Source organism: Passer montanus, unplaced genomic scaffold (genome assembly GCF_014805655.1).
Source record: "Passer montanus isolate IOZ18808 unplaced genomic scaffold, ASM1480565v1 scaffold61, whole genome shotgun sequence".
In the NCBI taxonomy this organism is placed as follows: domain Eukaryota; kingdom Metazoa; phylum Chordata; class Aves; order Passeriformes; family Passeridae; genus Passer; species Passer montanus.
This window is the reverse complement of record NW_024371149.1, coordinates 327,135-349,758: the sequence shown is the minus strand read 5'-3', so window position 1 is coordinate 349,758 and position 22,624 is coordinate 327,135. Positions and strand designations below refer to the sequence as shown.

Here is a 22,624-nt window from a genome sequence, read left to right as displayed (position 1 = left end):
AAAGTCCCTGCCAAGCAAGGCATTGGTAACTTGTTCAGTATGCAGGGCACTACCTCTCTCCCAAACAAGTAATAATGACTTTGAAATTAAATCTTTGTGTGATACAAATAACAGGAAAGGATGGCTTGTCTCTGGAATTGGCACATGTGGAGATATTAAACAATCAGCACCTTTGTTTTAAATTCTTCCATACTTGATCCTTTTGTTTCAATTGGAATCTGTCATTAAAGGGAAATTAGACAATTTTTTTTTCTTAATGCATCTCCATCTTAAAGTTGAAGCATTTGGTTTCTAAATGCAACCTTTGAGTTACAAATCTGCTTAATTTATTTACCTGTTCAGCTGTAAGCAGCCTGAATTGGTGACACAAGTAGTACACACAGGATATCAACAACACGCCCAGGTCCTGTCCTGGTGGAGTTCTGCACTGAACAGAGCCACAGCTCAGCCATCACTCACTGCATCTGAGAACGTGGGTTAACAGATCTACTGAGTGTCTCTGTATTTGCAGGTGGCATTTCTGAAGGCGTTTAGGCAGAACCCACCTTTGAAATACATTCAAATACCTGGGAATAAACAACCATTTCACAATATGAGTATCTGTCTATGCAAGCACATATAGCAATTATTCCACACCTCCACAAGGGCACTAGTCTTTGTTGTTGATTGAGATACACACAAGTGTGTGTGTGTAAAAAAAAAATATATATATATATATGTATGTATGTATAAATCTAGACTAGAGATTTGTTTTCTCAAAATTGGGAATTGTTTCTGACTGAATTTCTGCCTTCCTTGGTGGCACTACCCATTCCAGTGGAGTTTTTGAGGATAACATCATAAAATGAAATTACAGGGTACACTGTAGTGAATCAAAAAGTATTTATCCATTTTAGCCCATAATTAATAACTGTTTTGGTTTTGGTATTGTTTTCCTGGAAGCTCCCCAGAAGTGTCAACAAGACATAGTGCAAACTGACTTTGGCACTGTACAGCTGGAGGAAAGCTCGTGATGTCTCTCAGCACTGTATATTTTTCAAGCTTACTTTGAAGTCTGCAGAGGCTGCAACAATCCTGGAAGTGGTATTTCTCCCAGATGTCACCTGAGGACCCCAGGATAGGTAAGATGTGTGTATACAGTTGATGCTGGTGCCTCCTGTGCCATGTCCTGGCAGTGTGTTCTGTGTGTCATGCACTCTGCATGTGCTTCCAGAGAGCCACCTACACAAGTATCTGTCTGTGACTTCTCTGTTAATCCACGTGCCAATCAATTGTTGAACAACTTCAAAAGAAGCTTATTTCCCTGCATTTCTTCTCTGCTCTTCCTCATCAGTATAGATCTCTGATTCATGTTATTTTGTTGTGCACTTTGTATTCTGTTGCCATGCACTCGATCATGCTTTTTGCAGGAGTAACACATTGAAAACAATTAGGAACATGGAAGGGGGACACACCCCTTGTCTCTTTTCTGCTTGGACAATGGGGATAGGAGTCCTGTGCACAGAGCTGTTTGCTTTCATTTAAAGTAACCTAGTCACCATATAAAACAGCTGTACAACTCTCACCTGATATTCTGTATATAATTCTTTAATTTGTTATCCTTCTCTGTTTCCCTTTAAAATTAAAGAATGTGTTTTTTACATTTGTGTAACTAGTCTTATATTTGTATGGGTAATTAACCAGAACTGACTTCTCTTTTATCTGCTTAAATTCCACATCTGTACAAATCTTCCTGCATTATAAACTCCTAGTCATGAACCTTTCTTTTTTACATTTTTAATTATTACCAATGTGTCACCTTATTACAGTTTTCCACTTTGTGTCACCGAAATCCTACTGACTCTTATGTAGGATATTGTTCCTAATGTCTGTCATTGCATCAATGCACTACTCATATTTGTTCTGTCTAAAAAGAACACAAGATTTCTCTTGTCTCCGACAGACCACTGAAAGCTTCTGCTGAGATACCTTGTTTCCATCACTCTGCAGAATTTCCCAGGGCAATATAAAAGTGTCCCCCAAGGAACCTAATCAATGATGCAGTTTTGTTTGTAAAGCAAGCAGACATCAATGAGGTCACAGCCCGTGCAGGCATTAGCACACAGGTGGGCTGACAGGTTGGTTTGCCACATAGCTCATCCGCATTTCCAGATACTCCTTACCTAGACTATAATTGCCACAGCCCGTGCAGGCATTAGCACACAGGTGGGCTGACAGGTTGGTTGCCACATAGCTCATCCGCATTTCCAAATACTCCTTACCTAGACCATAACTGGTTTCCTACAGTTTAAGTACAGCCTTCTGTTGAAACCCTTTCATGGACTAGATGAGATAAGGCTCTTCCCCTGTCTGTTGAATATGTCTGATTGGTTTGTGCAGTATCTTTCAAATACTGAACTCACCGTGCTTTTTGATAGATCCAGTTGCACCAAGTTAACGCTGGTATTTACCACTCCTAAATACATTGGCTTCTCTGCACCTTTTCGGGGCTATTAGACATCCTAAGAGGTAGATTTAGGATTATCAATGATGGTTTTCCCCTAGGTCAGAGTTATTTTTAATTTAATTTTACAGTTTAGACTTTCCAGTTTGTCCATAGCTATTTCAAGATGTTGGTTGTCTTAGATTTTGCTAAATATTCTGGCACATTTGTCACCTTGGTCTCATATGAAGACATTGATTATTGTGAACACAAAGGTTGCTAATTTTAAGAAAATTTAACTACTCAAACACTAGAAAAAGATTTTTTTATATATATTTTGGTTTGCAAAAATAATTTAAATCATTGGAATTCCATATATTTATTTAATAAATGCTGGAGTTGAAGTCTCAGGGTGTTTTTAATGAATATTTAAATTTATTCATTTGTTTTCATTTTTATTTATTTATTTTTATATATTTTTAATATATATATTTCAAAATTATAATCAGTGGTCCCTTTCCTTACTTCTGTGTTTCTCAGAATGTATGTTTTCAAGACATGTGAAATCAGTGAATTTTACCCATTTATCCATCTGGTGAGCTTCCTAGTTAGTGACTGGCTGTAACACCCAGTTCATAAAGTCATTCAGAATGCATTCCTTCACAAGAACTCCTAGCAGCTTTCCTTTCTAAGTTATGAATGATGGTCCCTCTGGGAAGAAGCATGGCTTCCACATTTCCACCATCAAACTGATGGCAAGGTGTGCAGAAGTGCCACTGAGTCAGAGGAGAGAATTTCTTACCCTTAGCTTCAGAATAATTCACCAAATGCTTCATTATCCTGAGATGATGTTGTTGGGTTGTAAATGTGACACATGTTAATTTGCATCTGACAGCTTGAGAGCTCAGTTGGTGGCACACATGTATTCAGGTGATGGCCACATGCAGTTATGTCATACAAGTACATCATAAAGTTCCATGCTAACTCCTGTAGTACTGCTCATGCATGCTGAAAGTAAGCAAAGCTTTCAGCAGGGAAATGAAAAAAAGCAGAGAGGAATCTGAGATTCTGTGTGGTGAGGTTGTTTCCAGCAGAGCTGCTCATTACAGAATAACTGGTGGAATTTTAGAATAAGTTTAAAGCAGACAGGATCATTCATTTTGTACAAGGTGTAGACACAGCTGTTACCTCAAAGATATGCTATACAAAATTCATATTGTATCTATATTATGTATATAGCTATAGGTGTAGATCTGTATTTTATATATATATAATATATATTTATAGATTTGGACACAAGACAAATGCAAGGAAAATCCAGGTCTTTACCAGGCAGCTGATTAAAGCTCCAGTCTTATCTTACTCATACAGCATGAAGTATCATGACTAACCAATTCTTAAAGTATTTCTGATACTATTCCCTAATTACTTGTTCCTCAAAGCAGAGGTGGTAAATTAACTGAACTGATCCCTGTAAATTTCAAGTTGTGTTACAATTGAAAGTGGTGTGGTTTTAAAGGTAGAAGGGCTCCCGTAATTCTTAATAGTGCTTTTTAAGTATGCAGTGTCTGTCCCACCCACAGGCAGAACCACCTATTAATGTCCTGAAGATTAGTGCCTAAAAACAGGAATTTTAAATGTCCTAAGTGCTTTGCCAGGCTGTTGTGATCTATCTGTTGGCAGCTGTTGCAGTACATGGACAAACTTCTGGGAAGCTGCAGGCCCTGGGCACTGCATAGAGGCACTGTGACACATCAGCAGCAGGTTGCCATGCATTATGCAGGGAGATTGAGTAATGAATTCCAGGCAAGCAATGTCACTCAGAAGTTCTGAAATGAAAATGCTAATCACAGCTGTAAAGAGCATGAGTGGATTGAGGTTTTTCTTGTATGACTATTTGTAGGTAATTAGAATGAAGTCATGTGGGGAAACTGCTCCTTTAAGTACGATGTATGCTGGAGAGAATGTTCACGTAGTGAGGTGAGTTACTACAAGTTCCTAAGAGGAAACCTGGATCGGGGGAAATATTTATTAGCATTTTTTCTTTTTATCCCTAAGTGTACCTATGTGAGCACTCTATGCCCTTTGAGCTCTTGTATAGTTTAATTTCACACTGCAATCACTTAGTGTAATGGAGGTCTTTCACCATCACCCCCACTCCAGTCCCCATTCATAAATAAATGCATATCACAGACAAAGATCACAGAGTTCCCTTCCAGCTCTTCACTCAGCTTCTAGCTTAGCCAAAACCTTGAATATTAGGATGAGTCTTTTGAAGTGCAACATATCCAGGCTCTGCAGGTGGAGAGTGGGAATGCCCACTGCAAATTCCTGCTCTCCTCACTTAAAATCAAGCTGAGTACCTGTATGACTTCTCCTTACTCTAACAGTCCTGATTAGCAGAGTACTTGAGATAACCATGTCCCAGATGTGCATTCATTCTTATGAATGTCAAAACCAGCATCATGGGAATTCCCTGTATCACAGTATCAAGCGATGTATCCTACATCACGCGTTAATGGTAGATTGCTGCAGCCTGTATTTGAGATTTTATTTGCGTGGTCCAAGTACACAGCCCCATGAAGAGCATACCAAAATGGGCCACAGACCATTCTGAGTTCCATGTAGTTGCATTCTTGCAGTAGGTAGATTGCAAAATGCAATCTTATCACATCTGCCAACAGCATCAATCCAAGATTAACAATTAACCCACATTCCTGTGTCACAAATGAGTAGGCATGCAGCTGGACAGTTAGAATCAGGAAGGCATATCACCTTTTTATTGCACTGTCTTCTGGGGTAACACCATTTCAAGACCCTTGAAATCAAAATTCCCAAATTTTAGGTCACCTTTCAAGCATTTAGTCCTTCTTTTTCTTTGGAAGAGCCACGTGACCGCTCTTCTTGTTTCCTGGCTGTCTTGGCACAGTGGTATTAATATTTAATCAGTTACTGAAGAGCATTTATGAAGACTTTCAAGTTGTAAGTAATAATTCTGTTATTGTATCATTCAAGGTTCTTTTTCCTGTGCAGAAATTTCTCTGCTACAACATAAGAAGGGTCCTTTAATAGGTGGGTTTTAAATTATCTATTTAGAAACTAATTTCAAAAGGGCCCTTGTTTATCCATCTCTAACTTCTATGTAATTTTGGGGGCAGGGAGAGAAGATGATGAAATCTGTAAGGGCAGGTATCCATATCCACAAGTGCTCTGCTGCAGCAGCTCTTTTGACTTTTGTCTGCACCCGTGCTCTGTTGCCTATCTAGTTTAGTGTGGGGTGCACTCATTTTCCAGCTAAATGTACTTATCTCCCTGCCACATGTTGCAGAGTTCAACAATGAACAAGTCTACAAATGGATGTCTTCAAAGCTCCCATAAAATCGTATGTTTGCTGAGCTAGCCCTAAGCCTTATTTGGCAGTGATATAGTGGCCTTTGACAGTTTTTGGAGACCTTTTCCTGTCCTTCTTGGAAAGTGACCTCTGTAATTCACAAGTTCCTAGTCAAGCTGTCTGCATGAGTTGTAATTCATCTGACTCTGCAGGAGAAGACCATAACAAGTGATTTAGTAGCTCTGTTGCATAAACCTAGAGATAATAATTCAGTCCATATTCTCAAATACAAAAATCACTGCTGTTTTGTCTTCTCACCAAGGCCTGCAAATGAGGAAAACTCTGTTGTTTGCTCTGCCAAAGATGTCTGTGAACTCTTCTGAGCAAAACAGTTCAAAGCTGTTTCACTGTGTTTCCTAAGTGTGAAACAGATGGTATTTTCTTTTGCTCATCTTTTGTCTTGTTTATTAAATAATAAATCCTTCAGGGCCAGTACTGTCCGTTGTTCTAGGTTAAACAGAACATCTAATTTTGATTTGGGCTTCCAGTGGCTACTTCAATTAAAACATTATTTTAAAGGAGTGTGAGGTTTTATTTTGGTCACTAGAAAATCAGTTGATGATTAGTTCAACAGAATTCAAAATTTACCAAAAACGGACTTGAAGCTGAGAAGATGTGACAAGCTAGGTAGAAGTGCTGATTTAGCTCTTGTTTAAAAATATAAAATCACCTTTAGGTTATTGGTAAAGAAACAGAAAATACCAGCATGGCATTGTATGCACAAAGTAAGTTATTGTTCATCGTTATCTTGAATACTGAGCAAAGTTCCTCTTATCCCAAAAATCTGTAAAAGTGGAACAGCTGGGAGAAGGATAATAACGATGATCCAAAGACAAGGAAGAGCTTTGTTACAAATAACCATTGAGTTGGCTGTGACTCTTCAGTCTTGAAATGAGAGAAGAGCTGTATGTATGTACAACAAAGACAGATACCAAATAATTTGTGTCCTCCAGCACAAGAAGTAAGGCACATTGATGAAGGCAATTGGAGCAATATTCAAACAAATTCTTGATGCTCTGGGCAGCAGGCCTGTGGAAGGGCAGCTTCCAGTTCATCACCAAGGAAGCTGCTGATTTAAAACCAGTCCAATGAGTGGATAAGTACATGGGAGGAGCAACAAAATTTAAAAAAAGATGGCAACATACCAAAGTCAACTCAGGAAGTTCACTGGAGTGAAAGCAGTAGCAAGTTGAAAGCATTTTTACTCTCTCCCATTTTTTCTCCCCCATTTTCACTCCTACTTAGGCATTTCTGTGGACCCTCAGGACAAGATGCACCTTCTGACATAGCTTTGTATGGTTCTGTAGTTACAGAGCTGTACCTGCTATAGTCAGCCCTTCAGCATCAGCAGTTAAAGGTCTCTCTGGAGCATGTGCCTGAAAAACTGTGTTTGTCCAGGAATTCTCAGTCGTTTGTAATTGCACATTATAGTTCTGCCCTGATCTTTGTGGTCATGGCAGTGCCTTGATTGACAGCTTTCTGTTGATCCAGTGAATGTCACCAGTGAAGGCTCTTTTAGCTGCTTGACACAAAGAACTTAGGTGGGATCGAAAGTTTACCAGTCCTCATGTAGGGGCTGTCTTTTTATGATTCTGTTACACTGTATTACATTGCTGCATAACTGTAAACTTCATTAAAATAACTCTAATTTATAATACAAAAAATGTGAAAACTATTAGAATCACGCTTGATTTTTTTAAAGATGTCTTATGGTCTTAAGAATTTGAAGAACTTTTGGAAGTAGTTATACCTGGAATCAGGATGGAAACTGGAGAATTCCAAGTAATATCTAAATATGACTAACATATGTACTGAGTTCTTTCATCTAAGTTGCTAAATTAAGAAAACTTCAAATTATGTGTGTTGTTATTTTCATAGAAAACATAACGATATTTCACTGCATCAACCCGGGACTGCTGTTGCTGTCCCCTGCGATCCCTCGGGCCGGGCTCCGATGGCAGCGCTGCGGGTGACTCAGGGACACCCGCCCGCTCCGGGACGCGTCCGTGCCGAAACTGCCGGGCTGCTGCCGCTGAGTGACGGGCCGCCGTGACTCCCGTGTCCCCGCTGATCCCAATTATCCCAATTAGCCCGCACCTGGGACAGCTGCGCCGCCTTCCTCACCGAGGTGCTTTCCGGAGCCGTTGTGTGGAATGATGAAATTTTAGAAACTTTCCCGTCTCTGTTGGTCCCTGGGGTAAGGGGACTGTGAGAAAACGTGTAAAAAACCCTAAAAAAACCCCACACGCAAACAGAGAACGAGCTCCCACAAACACCCCCAAACAGTCGCTGTGCAATGGTGGCGGGGAGGGGGCAGCACTGGGGGCAGCCGGGCCGAGCACAAGGGCTCCCGGGCGCAGGCTGCCGGCTCCCCGCGTTCAGCCCGCTCCGCCCCGCCCGGGCCCAGCCGGCCCGTGCAGCCCTTCAGCCGTGCCTCCAGCTCCATCCCGTGTTTTCACCCGCTGGGCACCGCCAGGGCCCCGCGTTCAGCCCGCCGGGCAGCCCCAGGGCGCCTCAGCCCGCGCCGCCCCAGCCGCCATCGCGCCCTGCGCTGCTGCCGCCGCCGCCAGCGGGCGCTGCGGCGCCGCGGCGGAGCCCATAAAGGCCGCGGGGCAGCGGCGGCGCGTCCTTGTGTCTGTCCGTGTGTCCGTAGATCCGCGACTCGCAGCGCCCGCTCTGCGCTCTGCCCGCCCGCGGGATGCTGGCGCTGAGCGCCGCCCGACGCCTGCTTCGCCCGCCCGGGGACCTGCTGCCGCCGCCGGGGCTCGCCTCCATGTGGGCGGCCGGCACCCGCGGCTGCAGTGGGGCCGGCGCTGGCTCGCCGAACCCGGTGGTGTACTTGGACGTGGGCGCCGACAACCAGCCGCTGGGACGCGTCGTGCTGGAGGTAGGGGCGCGGGGGCTGCGGGCAGCTCGCCCGGCGCGGGGCCCAGGGGACGGTGCTGCGGAGCCGAGGGCGGCCTGGCCCCGGGCATGGCGGCTGGGGAGCGGGCAAGGTCAGGGCGGGCGGGCAGCGCCGGCTCCAGGGCCCGCGGTGAGGGCACGCATATCCCGGGGCAGGCGGGAGAGCGGCCCGGGGGATGCCGGGGCTCGCTCCCCGGCCGGAGCCGCTGCCTGGCTGCCCTCGGGGCTCCTCTTTCGGGGCGACAGGGCGGTGGTACGGCCCCTCAGGAGGGGCGGGCTGGGCTCGGACCGGGGCTGGAGCGGGCGCTGCCCTCGTTGAGCCGCGGCCGGGCTGTGCCCGCGGCCGGTCCCTAAAGCCATCCCGCGGGGCGCAGGGCACGGCCCTGGTGTGCCTGGGAGCCTCGAAGGAAGGTCGCTTGCATAGCGTGTAAGCAGAAACACTGAGCACGGACGAACTCGCTGCTGTCGTGTGTCGCTGGCTTGAGAGGGGCGAGCGGTGTCCCAGCGGCACCGGGGTCCCTCGCTGCTCTTGGGGCAGCCGGCCCGTGCGGCCCTTCAGCCCGTGGAGCCTCCAGCTCCCTCCTGTGTTTTGCTGGACGCTCGTTGCGCGGCTCTTTTGGATCCTGAGGGTGGCAGTTTCCTCCTCCTGGGGCCTCCACGTGCAGCGAAGGGACGGCAGCAAGCTCCGGAGCCGGGTACCAGCTGGCTCCATCCTTAAAATCCCCTCGGCTGTGTAAAGAAGGCCTGAAGAGGAAAACTTTTGTAATCTCTGTTCTTAAAGAAAATAAAAGCGCCGTGAGCACCGTGTGCCGCGTTATGTGTATGCGACCCTAGGGCTGGCGTGTGCCTCAGAGAGATGCGTTGTGTGTAGGAAGGTGTGTATGGCAATTCTGTGCTCCAGAACCACTGGAGAGCAAATGAAGCTCTTAGCTGTCTGCTGAGGGAAGTTAGTGTGGCCTTCTGCCTCCAGCACCCACCTTGGGTCTGTATTTGTAGAATTTTTTTAAATGTAGTTCATCAGAATTCTCTCTAAAAGAGGCTTCTTTGAGACTAGAGCCCAGTATATTTTTATTTATTGGTGGTGTTAGCATGTGAATAAATTGGACTGTTCCTGCTGTTATGCTCTCAGGAGGTAGTATTTCAGAGAGTCATAGGTAAAAAATATGACTCTTCAAGTTCCTTATTAATTAATGAAAAATCTGGGTGGTATTATAAAAAAATAGCATTAATGTTCGTGTATTTCTTGTGGTATCATTTAATTTCTATGCTAAAGTTTTTTAGTGTTCCTACTTTAAAGAAAATCAGAATACATTGCAGCATCTCCTTGTTTTTTTGGCTGTGCTGTGGTGATCTTCAGCTGCAAATTATAGCCATCTCAGAAGAGTGGCCTAGGGAAGCATATGTAACATCATAAGTTAGTTTTGATGTACAATTTCTGCTCTTCTGTTTCCTTTGCTTTTTCTGTCATTTTCAACAGCTGATTCTGTGCAGGGGGTGGGGGAGTGAGGGACCAAAGGGTCTCTCTAGTTGTATCCAAACTCTGATCTTTGGGGTCCATAGTGAAGATTCTTCGTAGTTACTGCTCAATTATGTATTGATTAATGAAATAATTAGATGCTGCTTAAGTGGCTCTCCATTAACTGGCTGAAAGTTTCATTGAGGAGATATTTTTCATTGCTGGCCAAATGCTTGGAAAGTTTAGAGGCATTCATGGAATTTTGGATGGCTTGTGGTTTCAGATAACTCACCACTTTGGGAAGAGGGTTCAGTTGTACCAGTCTGCCATGTAAATGTTTTTCTATGTACATTTGAAAAGGCTGACTTATGAATTTGCCTGTTTATTTTTCTTTAACAGCTGAAAGCTGATGTGGTCCCAAAGACAGCAGGTAAGGCAGCATCTTCAGAATTTCATACTTAAGTATTTAAGTTATAAATTGTGATTTGCAGGAATGAGGAGGTTCTTTTACCCTTTACAACTGTTTTTTTCATGTTCCGTCCCCATTTGTTATATGGAGAAATATGACAGGAAGTGTTAGTGAGGAGATGGGATTTATTTTTCCAGATACTTTCATTTTGCAATTTGTACCAAGATAGTACAGTTCCTATATTGGCTTGACAGTGGTGACAAAATATGTTTAAAACCACACTATCTGGCATTAAAATCAAACCCCAGAGCAAATGGGGAAGGGCAAATTAAAGGGGGGTGGTCTTTCTTACAGTTTCCACAGAGTATGTGGGGTTTTATTTTACTGGTCACTAGCTCATCTGATTATTTAGTGGTTCTGAAAAAAACTTGTACTTTTTAGTTCCTAGTAGACAAATATCCTTAAAAAAAGAAGACATAGTCACAAATGCTGTAAAGAACAAAGGCTTAAAAGTCAGATAATGAAGCATGTGACTACAGGCAAAGGTGGGGGGAGTTGAGGAATTGGAGTCACAGCAAAATAAAAGGGAGATGAGATGGAAAGGACTTAGGTTTGTGCCCTGTCTTGAGGATAAGTAAGCTTTGTTTTCTTGGCTTTATACCAGGGTTTTTTAAAGTATGGAAATAACTGATAGACTGATAATACTTTCAAGATGCAATCAAGTTTTTGAAGCGTATAATCTTGGGACATGGTTAATCTAGTTGTGTTTGTATTGCCACACATGATGCAGAGTATAATACTTTATGTTTTGTTTCCACAGAAAACTTCAGAGCCCTTTGTACTGGTGAGAAAGGATTTGGGTATAAAGGATCCACTTTTCACAGAGTGATTCCTTCATTTATGTGCCAGGTAATGTTGGGGGTTTTTTAAATTTTTTTATAAAATTTACTTTTCTATTATTTCCCTATTTTGGAAACAGACTAGTAGTAACATTTGAAATGGCTCTGCTCTAACCTTTGCTAACAAAACAACAAAGTGACAGCATAACTTGCATTTCTGATCTTTTTGCAATGGCTGTTGCTTAGCTCATCTTCTGTACAAATAAATGTAAGTTGTGTGTAGCTGGTCAGAAGAAGCCTGTCTGAAGGCTTTCTGCTCTGGTAGAGCAGTGGACTTCAGTGTGGGGCAGAGCTGACAACGTGGCACTTGCCTGGGAGAAACAGTTGTAGGTAGAATGACAATCACCTTACTGTTCTCAGTGAGCTGACAAACAACGTGTCCATTCCTTATTCCCAGTAGAATGATCTGTTCACAATAGACAATGTGGTTTAGTATTTTTATTTTAATGTCTCTGTAATATGGCGGAGACAGGGAAACCAAAAGGGCTGGTCTGGGTTGATTTTTGGGGTGATGCATCTGAGGTGGATTTTGTTTTGGTTTACAGAACAAATCTTTTGAAATTCTGGACAACAGCCCATACATATTAACATCCTTTTTCTTACAGAGCAGCAGCTAAAATAACAACAAAGCTTTTTGAAAGCCTCTTTTTGTACTGTGCTTGGCAGATGAGCAGGATGGAGCTGCTGTTGTTCACTGGATTCCTGGTGGTCCTCTCTTACCTTAAAAAAGGGTGCATTTCAACAACGTTGCATTGTTGAATGGCTTTGTAAAATATCTGAGAAAATTTCAACAAAGTTTGAAGGTTATAAGCAAGCATGCTTTATTTGTTAACTGATGACTGTGATCATCTCCCATCCTCAATTATTTTTTTAAGCAAAAACACATCTGTTGGAACAATAGGCCCTAGTTGTATGACCTATTTTTTAGAAGAAAAAAGGGACAGGTGTGCTGTAAAGGACCTATTTTCCTGCCTTTCAAATGCAAACTAAGGTTTTGTGATACTGACAAGAGTTAAGATGTCTTTCTGGGATCAGAAATATAGAAAAATGACAAAAATACAAACACTACTTCAAATTCTGTCATGAATTTGTGAAGTTCCCTGTAAGTCTGTTCAGCTTGCCTGCCCTGTTTTGGCCCCCTAGATGGACGGTTGATTATGGTATTAGACAGTTGATTATGGTACGGTGAGATAATGAATTGATGTTTAGGAATTACTCAGAGGTCATTGCTGAAGTGGAAATACTGTCATGGGTTTCAGCAATTTTCAAGTGAGAGAAAACAGTAGTGAGTTCTGCACTTGTTGAGATGATTGTTGATGTGATTCAGGCAGTTGGTATGGCCTAATTGAGGGCCATCATATCCGGGACTCAGCAATTCCCTGTCTCCACTTGGCACACAGCACATAGTTCTGGGACTGCGTAGGAGCACCTGTGACAGCACCTGGAGGAGTTACTCAGGGTGACGAGGGGAAGCTGAAGGTCACATGCAGTACCTGTTGGGAATGAGTTCCCTCTGGCACAGGTGGTGTCACTCCTGCAGAGGAGATGGCATGTGGTTGGGAGCCACCTTTGCGAGTCACCGTGGCTGTGTTTTGTGTTTGAACCGGTTTTTTGTGTTTAACCTGAGACAGGTGGTCACATCTCTGCTGGCAAGCAGCGTGGAGTCAGCTAACATAAGCTTAACATGGCTCTGCTGTAACAAACAACAAAACCTAGAGCTAGCAAAGGGTGATAATGGAGATCCTAACCAGTGTTTATACCTGTTGGAAGAAGGGAGGGGGTAAAAGGAGGTGGGAGGTGTTGCCTGTGGTAATGAACTTAGCTGATTTGGTTTTGAGGCCTTTGAGGTGTTTCTTAAAACTACTGCTGTTTGTTGCATCACTTCCGGGAGAAAGGCTGGTAACACAGAGAGATGGTTGTAGGAGTTATGGAGAATATCAGCAATATCTGGAGCAGAAATCTACTTGTAGCCTGACTGTACCTTCATCTGGTTCTAAATTGAGTGGCCATGCTCATCTTTAACCTGAAGAAAATTTGTTAACGTTGTCACTTTTAAATTAGAGCAAGAGTACGTATTTGCAATAGCATTACTTCTGATATGAAATAGTCCATGTGTGTTAATAGAGTTAATACCTGTTTCTGTTTCAGGGTGGTGACTTTACAAATCATAATGGAACCGGTGGAAAATCTATTTATGGCAGTAGATTTCCAGATGAAAACTTCATACTTAAACATGTAGGACCTGGTAAATAAACATGTTCTTTTTACCTTCTGAAGACTATAACCTGTAATAAAGCATTGTTATGAAGATGTATTTTTTTTTAAAAAATAAGGTTTTTTAGATTTGCAGGTCACTTGGTAATTGCAGAAGTATCAAAGAAATTTAACAATGTGCTGTACCTGGCATATGCTTATTTGTGTGGACTGCTCTACAAATATATGCCAGCCCATAAGGGGCTTTAAAATTCTCCAAAGGTGAAATTACTGCTTTGATAAGTCATAAACATCAGTTTTTGATGTATATGAAGATTACTGCAGAAGTAAAACAAAGCAATCTGGAATTTCTTGTTTATAGGTAACACAAGTATATCCTTTTAAGCTCAAAATAACACCAGAAAAAGCAAAGGAAAGGCCATACAGAAGAATATCTAATTGAATTTTATAGTCTGTATTTTGTGCATTGTTACTTCCTTGTCCCAGGAGGCTGTGGCTGTTGAACCACAGGAGAGGTTAGCTGGTGTTAATTGCATTCAGGGCGTGTACAGCTAATTATGTTACTAACACTGTTGCTCTGGAGCCAAGGGAGGCTGGGCAGGAGGGAATGGTCCAAGGCAAGAAGTTGGCATTAGAAATTATTTGGAGATACTGTGACACCCTTACACCTTCTGTCAATCTTTAGCCTAAATGTGCAGAGGAAAATTGTCTTTTGCACTATATACTTGTTACACCAGTCTAATGAGCTGCTGCTGCTGTTCCAGGTGTTCTTTCAATGGCCAATGCAGGACCCAACACAAATGGATCCCAGTTCTTCATTTGCACTGCAAAAACTGACTGGTAGGTTCTCAACTCTGCAGATTAACCTCATTAATTGATGCCGGAATCTGAAGGGTTTGGGGTTTTCTTAGAGGTTTTTTCATGTTGCTTATGGGTTGATATATTTTCGTTGTTTGATTGGTTGGTTCTTTGTTTTGTTGTTACTTCCAAATTACTTCATTCCAATGGAAAATAAATTGGTTGTGTTACTTGGGGGAGGAAGAGCTGTGACAGCAACAAGGCTACTATCCCTCAGAATGGTTCTAAGGTCCAGAGCTGAAGTCATGTTATAAAGCTCCATGTCACTTGAAGGGCAGTTGAGCTTTTGCCATAGAGTTGGTCAGCAGGTGAGAGCTATGAAGATCTGCTAACACTGTCTTTATGTTGTTTTAGTAAAACTGCCTTTGTGTATTTGTTTTACAGGCTAGATGGAAAGCACGTTGTTTTTGGGCACGTAAAGGAAGGAATGGATGTAGTGAAAAAAATTGAGAGCTTTGGTTCCAAGAGTGGAAAGCCCTCCAAAAAGATTGTCATAACTGACTGTGGCCAGCTGTCCTAACCTTTTGCCCTATCTTTCATGACAACTCGGATGCTGTGAAAAATGAGTCATAAAAACACCCAAACATTTCTTATCTCACAAGTAGCACCTATGGAACCATGTTTTTTATTTAACTTGGTCCAACTTTTTTACTTATATTGAATAATATTGATTAAAACCATAAAATAGTAACTGAAGCATGTTGTAACCACCACTGTGGTAGTCACACTGGTTTGGTAGAGTCCCCTTGTGTTTTGCAAGAAGTGCTAGAGTCACCCAGGGTGTACCTGACTGCAGTGTTGATACTGTCTTTGGTATTTGGATGTTTCCGCTGTTAGAATGGGTGGTGGAGTTGACTGCAGGGCTTCTGCAGTTGGGGGTTAGGTATAAATTGAGAAATGTGGTGTTTCCTTTGGTGCTAATAAATTCTTATTCTGTTGTTTGTCTCATTTTGAAGCAATACTACTGACCAGTGCTCTCAAGGCTGTCTGCAACAACACTGATATTTTCTTTGTGCCTCAGTTAAATTCTGTCCAGTAGGTTTAATGAGCAGCTGTGGAGTTCTTAAAAATTAATTCTGGTTTGGTCTTTCTTACAGTCTCAGACTACTTTTTAAAAATAAACTCTACCTTACCTGCTTCAGTGAAACAATTTGACTTTTGGGTTAAGTAAATTGCTTTAGGTTGAGTTAGGCTACTACTGAAGCTCTACCTGGCAATAGGACCTCAATCCAGCCAAAGGATCTCAGGACTTTTATTATTATGGAACTGTGAACTTGAAGTGTGCTGCTCTGGGGTCTGGTTCTGTGAGGAATACAGCTCAGTTTTCAATATATGGCCTGTTTTTGTACTTTGAGAATATAATCAGTATAGTGAGCTTGCCTGAGTGAGAAATAGGTTTCATTTCCTTTCTTCATGTTGATCCTGGGAAGTCAGCCCAACTTGGGTATTACTTGGATTATGATTTCTTATGCATCATCATCATCAGTCAGGACTGGTCACCACAGAATCACAAGGCCTAATCAGTGCAGCAAAATCGTTATTGTTGGGGTGTATGCACAAGAAGGAAAGAATTCAGCGGATCAGCTCAAGACATTTCATTTGTATAAAGCAGGATGTATTTCTATGTGACATGCTTAAGCAGCAACAAATGCTGGAACCTCACACCATTGCCTTTGGAATCACTAAGGCTGTAAAGTATCAATGGTTATGGGAAAAAGCACACAATTGTTTTGTGCAATAATCTCATTAGAGACAAGAAAAAATGTGATGGCTTTCTTCAAATGTGAATTTATTTTCATTGCAAGATGATAATATGTGGGTTTAAAACTATTTTGTACTGGATTTTTTTTGCACTGGGGTTGCACTCGTGTATGCAAGGTAGTATTTAGAATGTAATTTTGCAAAAAATGGAAATGAAAAGCTTTTTATTCTTTCCACTGTAGCTGCTTAATCTCTATGGTATTTTTTAAATATTAAATTGTGTTGGTTTGGCTTATTTCACTTGGACACAATAACAATTTTTTGTGCATTCTCTTAATTTGTGTATGAAAATTATTAAATACACTTCTGCCACAAAAAAAAAAAAATAGTCTGTTCCTTTCTTGAAAGCAGGAATATGAGAAGCTGAAACCTCTTGGGCTTACCTGGGCTGATCTATGCTGTCGACTTTGTGATGGGTCTGATCTGCAGGTGTTGGGAAGCCGTGGTGTCATTCAGGTACAGCCAGCAAGAGAGGAGGTGATGGTGCATTGCTTTGGGCTAAAATATCTGTCCTACCTGGTCACAGCACGGTGTCCTGCTCTGTGCCTGTCCGGCCCAGTGACAGCACTCAGTGTCCTGCTCCATCCCTATCTGTCCCTGTCCTGCCGGGTCACAGCGCTCGGTGTCCCGCTCAATCCGTGCCCAGCCGGGTCACAGCGCTCGGTGTCCCGCTCTGTCCCTGTCCGGCCCGGTCACAGCGCTCGGTGTCCCGCTCCATCGCTGCCCGGCCCGGTCACGGCGCTCGGTGTCCCGCTCTGTCCCTGTCCGGCCCGGTCACAGCGCTCGGTGTCCCGCTCCATCCCTGCCCGGCCCGGTCACAGCGCTCGGTGTCCCGCTCTGTCCCTGTCCGGCCCGGCCACGGCGCTCGGTGTCCCGCTCCATCCCTGCCCGGCCCGGTCACGGCGCTCGGTGTCCCGCTCTGTCCCTGTCCGGCCCGGTCACGGCGCTCGTTGTCCCGCTCTGTCCCTGTCCGGCCCGGTCACGGCGCTCGTTGTCCCGCTCTGTCCCTGTCCGGCCCGGTCACAGCGCTCGGTGTCCCGCTCCACCGCTGCCGCCAGGTGGCGCCCCGCGCCCGCGGCAATGGCGGGCCCGGCGCGGCCGCCGTGAGGACCGGGGATGGAGCGCGGGGCAGCGGCCCGTGCCCGCCGGCTCCTTGTGCCGCCCGGGGTGCCTGAGCTGCTCCCCCGCCTTCCTGCGGGCCCAACGCTGCCGCTGTGTGTCTTGCACCCCGCTGTCCCTGAGCGGCTGCGGGATGAGGCAAATCAGTAAAGTGGTGCCTTTCCCAGGCGCAGCTGTGCATTGCCGTGAGCAGTGGCTTCCTGAGGTGTGATGGAAGGTGTTGAAGATGAGTGTATCATCCAGAAGAGTTTTTTGGGGAACTAGTGTTTAGAAATCCTGCATAACTGTAACAGGTCACAGAAGACAGAGGTACTCACTATGGAGAAGTGGCTCTGAGAAAAGCAGAGGGATGGCAGGTGTGCTACTGCCGTTTTTCACCTGAGTGTTTAGAATAAACATTTGTACACTGTCAGAGAGGCTGGCACATCCAGACTGCCTGTGGAATGAGGCTGGGGCACTCAGGAAAAGCCTGCAGAGAGCTTCACGTGGCTACCACTGATGTGCTTCCAGATGCAACACAAGTAAGAAAGCACACCCTTAGGTAAAGTGCAAGTAAATATACACAGAAAAAATGAGTTTATATTTCAAAGTTGTTTCAACAAACTCACAAATGTTTTTGTTTAGTCTCGTGTTTTAATTATTTGTTCCAGACTTTCTGCTTACATAAATTGCTTTCTTTGGTGCTAAACTGAGGCTATGTCTCTTTTTGTTTATAAAGTTTAAATGCTTTGAAGTCAAGACATTTGAGGTACAAAGTGTTGTTCTCTTTTGTAATGCTGTATACTCTGCTGGTAGTAATATATCAACAATCAGAACCTCAAAGAAATGAATTACTGAGAATACAAATCATTTTACATGACATTTCAAGGCCAATCTGCATGTCCTGCTGCTAGCTGTATTTGGACAAGCACGTTCTACCCAATTTAGAAGTAACCAGGCTAAAAAGCCATTGACCTTCAAGTAAAAAACTTTCAATTCTCGACCTGCAGATTTCTTAATTGGGTCTGACTGTTAAAAACATTGTATGGACCAGCTGGTCATAGGTGAATTTTTGCCCTGGATCTTCACAGCCCAAAAGATCAATTTGTTGTACTATCGAACTGGAAACTGAAGCTTGGCAACAATTGCTCTGAGTCTTGACATTACTTCTCCAGTACCAGCTCTGATTTTTCCAGTACAGCTCTGGATATGCCTTTTCCTTGCTCTCCTGCCTCCATGTGGTCCCAACATCTGTCCTGGGGCACTGTGGCCACCCCCAGCCTACACCTTCATTAGCTGTGGGTGAGCTGCCAGACGTGGGAGAAAAAAGAGCCCCAGCATCAGGAAGGCACAAGTGCCTCTGCCATGGAATTCCTTCCCCTTGCCCTGGCTGAGGTCTGGGAGCCCCACATCAGGGCTGTGCTGTGCCTCAGGCTGGCTGAGCCCCTGTCTCCCTCCCCAGTTCTTCATTTCCATCCTCGTGGGAGGGGACTGAGGACACTTTGCTTGTTGTGAGCAAAGCTGGTTTCCCAGCAGTAGCCAGCTGGGTGAGGGCAGACAGAGGCACATGGATGTCAGCAGTGGTTTTTACTTCTCCCCAAATACTCCAAGAGAAGGAGCTCCAGCTCCAGCACAAGCCACTCATGGTGCCCTGGCATGGTGGAGAGGAAGGCTGGGGGAGCTGTAGGACAGAAAGGCTGCTCCTGCAGAGGCAGGTGGTGCACTGTTCTGGGAGGTGAACAGGAGCAAAGAGGTGCTTTTTTTACTTTTGTCAGAGCTGAGGCTAAGGGTGTCAGGAACTGGTGAGGTGTGATTTAAGAGCTGTGGGGTGCAGGAGGACCTTCACTGTGAGCTGTAAAAGGTGGAAGAGAGGTAACTGAGGTAGGAGAGGGATCTGATTCTGCTGCAGTGGATCCGAATGTCGACAAGCTTTTTTGTCATGTAGATGCCATGTCTACATGAGAAGAATTTGAGGGACCTTGCTGCAGAGGGTTGTCAGTACCTGCTGCTTGCTCTGTCAGTGGTGAAGTTGTGCTGCAGCATAGCTGGAAATAAAATTGCTTGTGGTTTTGGCTTGAGTTCAGTGCAATCATATCAGAGGATAATGCTGACTCAAAGTGTTTGTTATTTATTAGCTGGTTAAGTGAACAAACCCCTAAAATTCAGTCATTGTTGGGATTCATAGAGTTTGAGAAGAGTGGAGGATAACTCAGTCAGAGGCACACCTCATCATCTCTCAGGAATTCAGCAAAATGGTCAGGCCCCAAAGGTCCTGGGAAAGAGCAGTATGAATGAGCAGGTAACTGAACTTCAGGCTCTAGAGCTGCTGCTCCAGGCTACCTCTCCCCTCTGAGGAAGCAATTCCTCATCTGGATTGGTAGCACTCCATGCACTTCGCTTGGTGTTAGCCTGCGTTCACTATGCACACATATATTTTTGGGGACTAAAACTCAGGCTGTGTGTGAATGTCAGCTCACCTGCAGCAGCCCTTGCTGTGAGTGCTTTGGTGTGTGTGTGTGTGTGTGTGTGTTTCAGCAGAGCACCAGCCTAACTTGCAGCAGCCCTTGCTGTGAGTGCTTTGGTGTGTGTGGGTGTGTGTGTTTCAGCAGAGCACCAGCTTAACCGCAGGGCTCCGGGAGGGCCTCTCCAGGTGTCCTCCCCCATCCTGGCAAAGCACAGCCACTGCACCTGTGAGTGAGCACTGCAGGGAGAGGGGACAGGCACAGTGACCTCCCTGGGCAGCTGCTCCTTGGGCCACCTCCATGCAGAAGCAGGGCATTGCTGGGACCCACTCTGGCACATGCTGGAGTCCCTCCTTCTCCTTCTGGGAGGGAGCAATGGCTTCATGGCTCCCTTCATTTCTTATTTAATAGCCAAGTTTCTTTTCACAACCACATCCTGTCCCTGCAGGTCTGAGGTATTGTGCAGGTATTGTGTCACTCCATCCTTCCCTGACAGGTCACTATTTTAAAGCACCCTTAAGAAACATTGGTGTGAATTTTCATTCCTGTTTACCAGCCAGGATGAAAAACCACTTAACTAGGGAAAATAACTGACTGTGTCTTTAAGTTAAAAAGTTTAAAATGTGCAGATACAGAAGTTTTGGGGGGGTGGGGGGAAATTTTGTCACCGTTCTCATTTTCACTCACCTCCTACTTAAAATTCATCCAGGAAGGTAGGCAGAAGAACACAACAGCTGCTAAAATTACTAGGTGGGAATCATTTTTAGCAGGCACAAGAGCCTTGTGGTTTTCCTGCTCAGGCTCTCCCCCTCCACTCCTACCTCATCCCCAGCTGGTTGCACTTTCCTCCCGAGAGGCTTTCGCGTCGCTGGTGTCTCTGTAAGAGCGGCCAGCCCCAGGCAATCTGTCAGGGGTGTGTGGCAGCTGCCCCGCCGGGACCGGCCCAGGAGGAGCCCTGGCCGCGGCTGCACGGCCCTGGGGGGACTCGCTGCTCCGACCCCACCACTGGCACAGCTGACACGAGATCCTTGGAGATGCAGGGGAGTGCGAGGAGGAGGCAGCAGCTGCTAATGTTTAGGTTTTGCCAGAGCAATAAATTTTGCATTAGTACTAAACAGTGCATGTTCCAAATTATGCAGTATCTTAGGGTTTTTATTCCCTGACAAAAATCAGTGTTTGGTTAGGTTTTTGTTTTGTTTTGTTTTGTTTTTTTTGGAAGCAGTGTTGCTATTAACTTGATGGTTGCCAAGGCCAAACAAAGTGCGAAGTGTCCTTTGAGAAAGCTGCGTGATTCTGTACATTAAGAGCTGGGGGATGCCAGCACGCAGTCTCAGCCTTGCAGCCTCTCACACGCTTTGCTGATGTTGCCAGAATCCTATAAACGCTTCTCTGCATTTTTTTAAAGAACATTTCCTTGCCTAAACTGCAGAAGCTCAAGCTTTGCATTCTTTGGTCTGATTCTTGCTTGATAGGGGACTGCACATGCACAGCTCACGGGAGGAGTGTGCAGCGGCACCGAGGAGGGCTGGCTTGGCAGGGTGGAAGGGTCGCAGCACAGCTACACCCGAGCCCTGGCCGCAGCCCGGGTCCCCACCCCGAGCTGACCATGACGTTACAGAGCTGTTAACCCACTAACCCTGGGCCCCCTGACTCACTGCTGGATGCAAACAATAGGCTGAGCGGGGGAAACTCCCTGAGCAGTGGGGAAACAATGCCCATTGCTGCCCGGGTGGGTGTCGGCAGCGTTGGTTACCGGGGGCTGACAAGAGAAGCCTTTGAGATTGCTCTTGGGTCTGTGGAGGCACCTCGCATCGAGAGCTGGGGCAAATTTTGCAGGGCACAGTGTGCGTACCTCCAGGTCAAGCAGTTCCTGGCTGGAAGCCGCCTGAAAAAATATCCCTTGGCTTGGGTGCCTCCCTCCTTGCTACCGCCCTCTCTCCTCTGCGTACAGCCGGTGATGTCAAGCAAGAGAGCAAGGGAGCTGCAAGGGAGAGAACCCTGCCTTGACTCGTGCTGTGAGGCCACACAGATCAGTCCCTGCGGCACCGACTGCCTCACCCACAGCAGAAACTGGAGAGAGCTGCCAGTCAGCTCACTGCTAGAACGTGTGGTGGTGACTGTGGCTCCTGCGGTCAGCGCGTCGCACGCAGAGCTTTGTCGGGCGCTGTGAGGAGAAAGCGTGCTCAGATCTGCCCTCTGCAAGCCTGACAGCCCTCCGCCACCCCGAGCGGCCGAGCGGCTCTGGGGCAGGGCTGCATGCAGAGCTGCGGGCTGTCGGCGCTGCAGGTGCTGCTGCCCAGGGCTGCTGTGAGCTGCAGGCTGTGGCCACTGCTGCCTGTCCTTCCCCAGCTGTGGGCTGGCGGTGGGGCCAGGCAGCGTGCTCAGCGGGCTGTTGTGGTGGCAACGCTGTCACAGGGAATGGTGAACACGTGTGCCGCTTCTTGTGCTTTCCTTACGTGGGCATTGGGATGCCTGCAGATGCACGCCCTCCGATATCCAGCTGGACTTGCCCTGTACTGAAGTAACTCCCCCAGTCTGTAGCAGGAGCACACAATTCCTTTGGCTGCCTGTAAATCACCAGCATGAAATCACATCTTAATACCATCTTCTTTCCAGTCAGCCTAGCAGTGAAATGCACACATTGCTGAGAAACTGAACTCTTGGCATGCACAATATCTGCTGACCATCACCAGTTTGTGCCCCTCATGCAGTAGCTGTGCCCCCAGTGCTCCCTTCAGCCTCTGCAGAGA

General features: G+C 45.3%; 1 protein-coding gene across 1 annotated transcript; it reads left to right on the top strand.

Moving 5' to 3' along the window:
* The first annotated feature begins 8,388 nt into the window (after nt 1-8,388).
* On the top strand, nt 8,389-16,640 carry PPIF (peptidylprolyl isomerase F). The gene is made up of 6 exons (XM_039727361.1): nt 8,389-8,700; nt 10,573-10,603; nt 11,403-11,491; nt 13,630-13,726; nt 14,460-14,535; nt 14,938-16,640. Exons 1-6 carry the CDS (start codon nt 8,512-8,514, stop codon nt 15,071-15,073), a joined length of 618 nt encoding a protein of 205 aa, XP_039583295.1. The 5' UTR covers nt 8,389-8,511; the 3' UTR covers nt 15,074-16,640.
* The last annotated feature ends 5,984 nt before the right edge of the window (nt 16,641-22,624 follow it).

Bases quoted from the DNA above. Each gene is read 5' to 3' on its own strand.
- PPIF (XM_039727361.1), top strand. From the start codon at position 8,512: ATGCTGGCGCTGAGCGCCGCCCGACGCCTGCTTCGCCCGCCCGGGGAC. The intron at 10,604-11,402 runs GTAAGGCAGCAT...TTGTTTCCACAG, and splicing joins TGTGGTCCCAAAGACAGCAG to AAAACTTCAGAGCCCTTTGT. The intron at 11,492-13,629 runs GTAATGTTGGGG...TTTCTGTTTCAG, and splicing joins TTCCTTCATTTATGTGCCAG to GGTGGTGACTTTACAAATCA.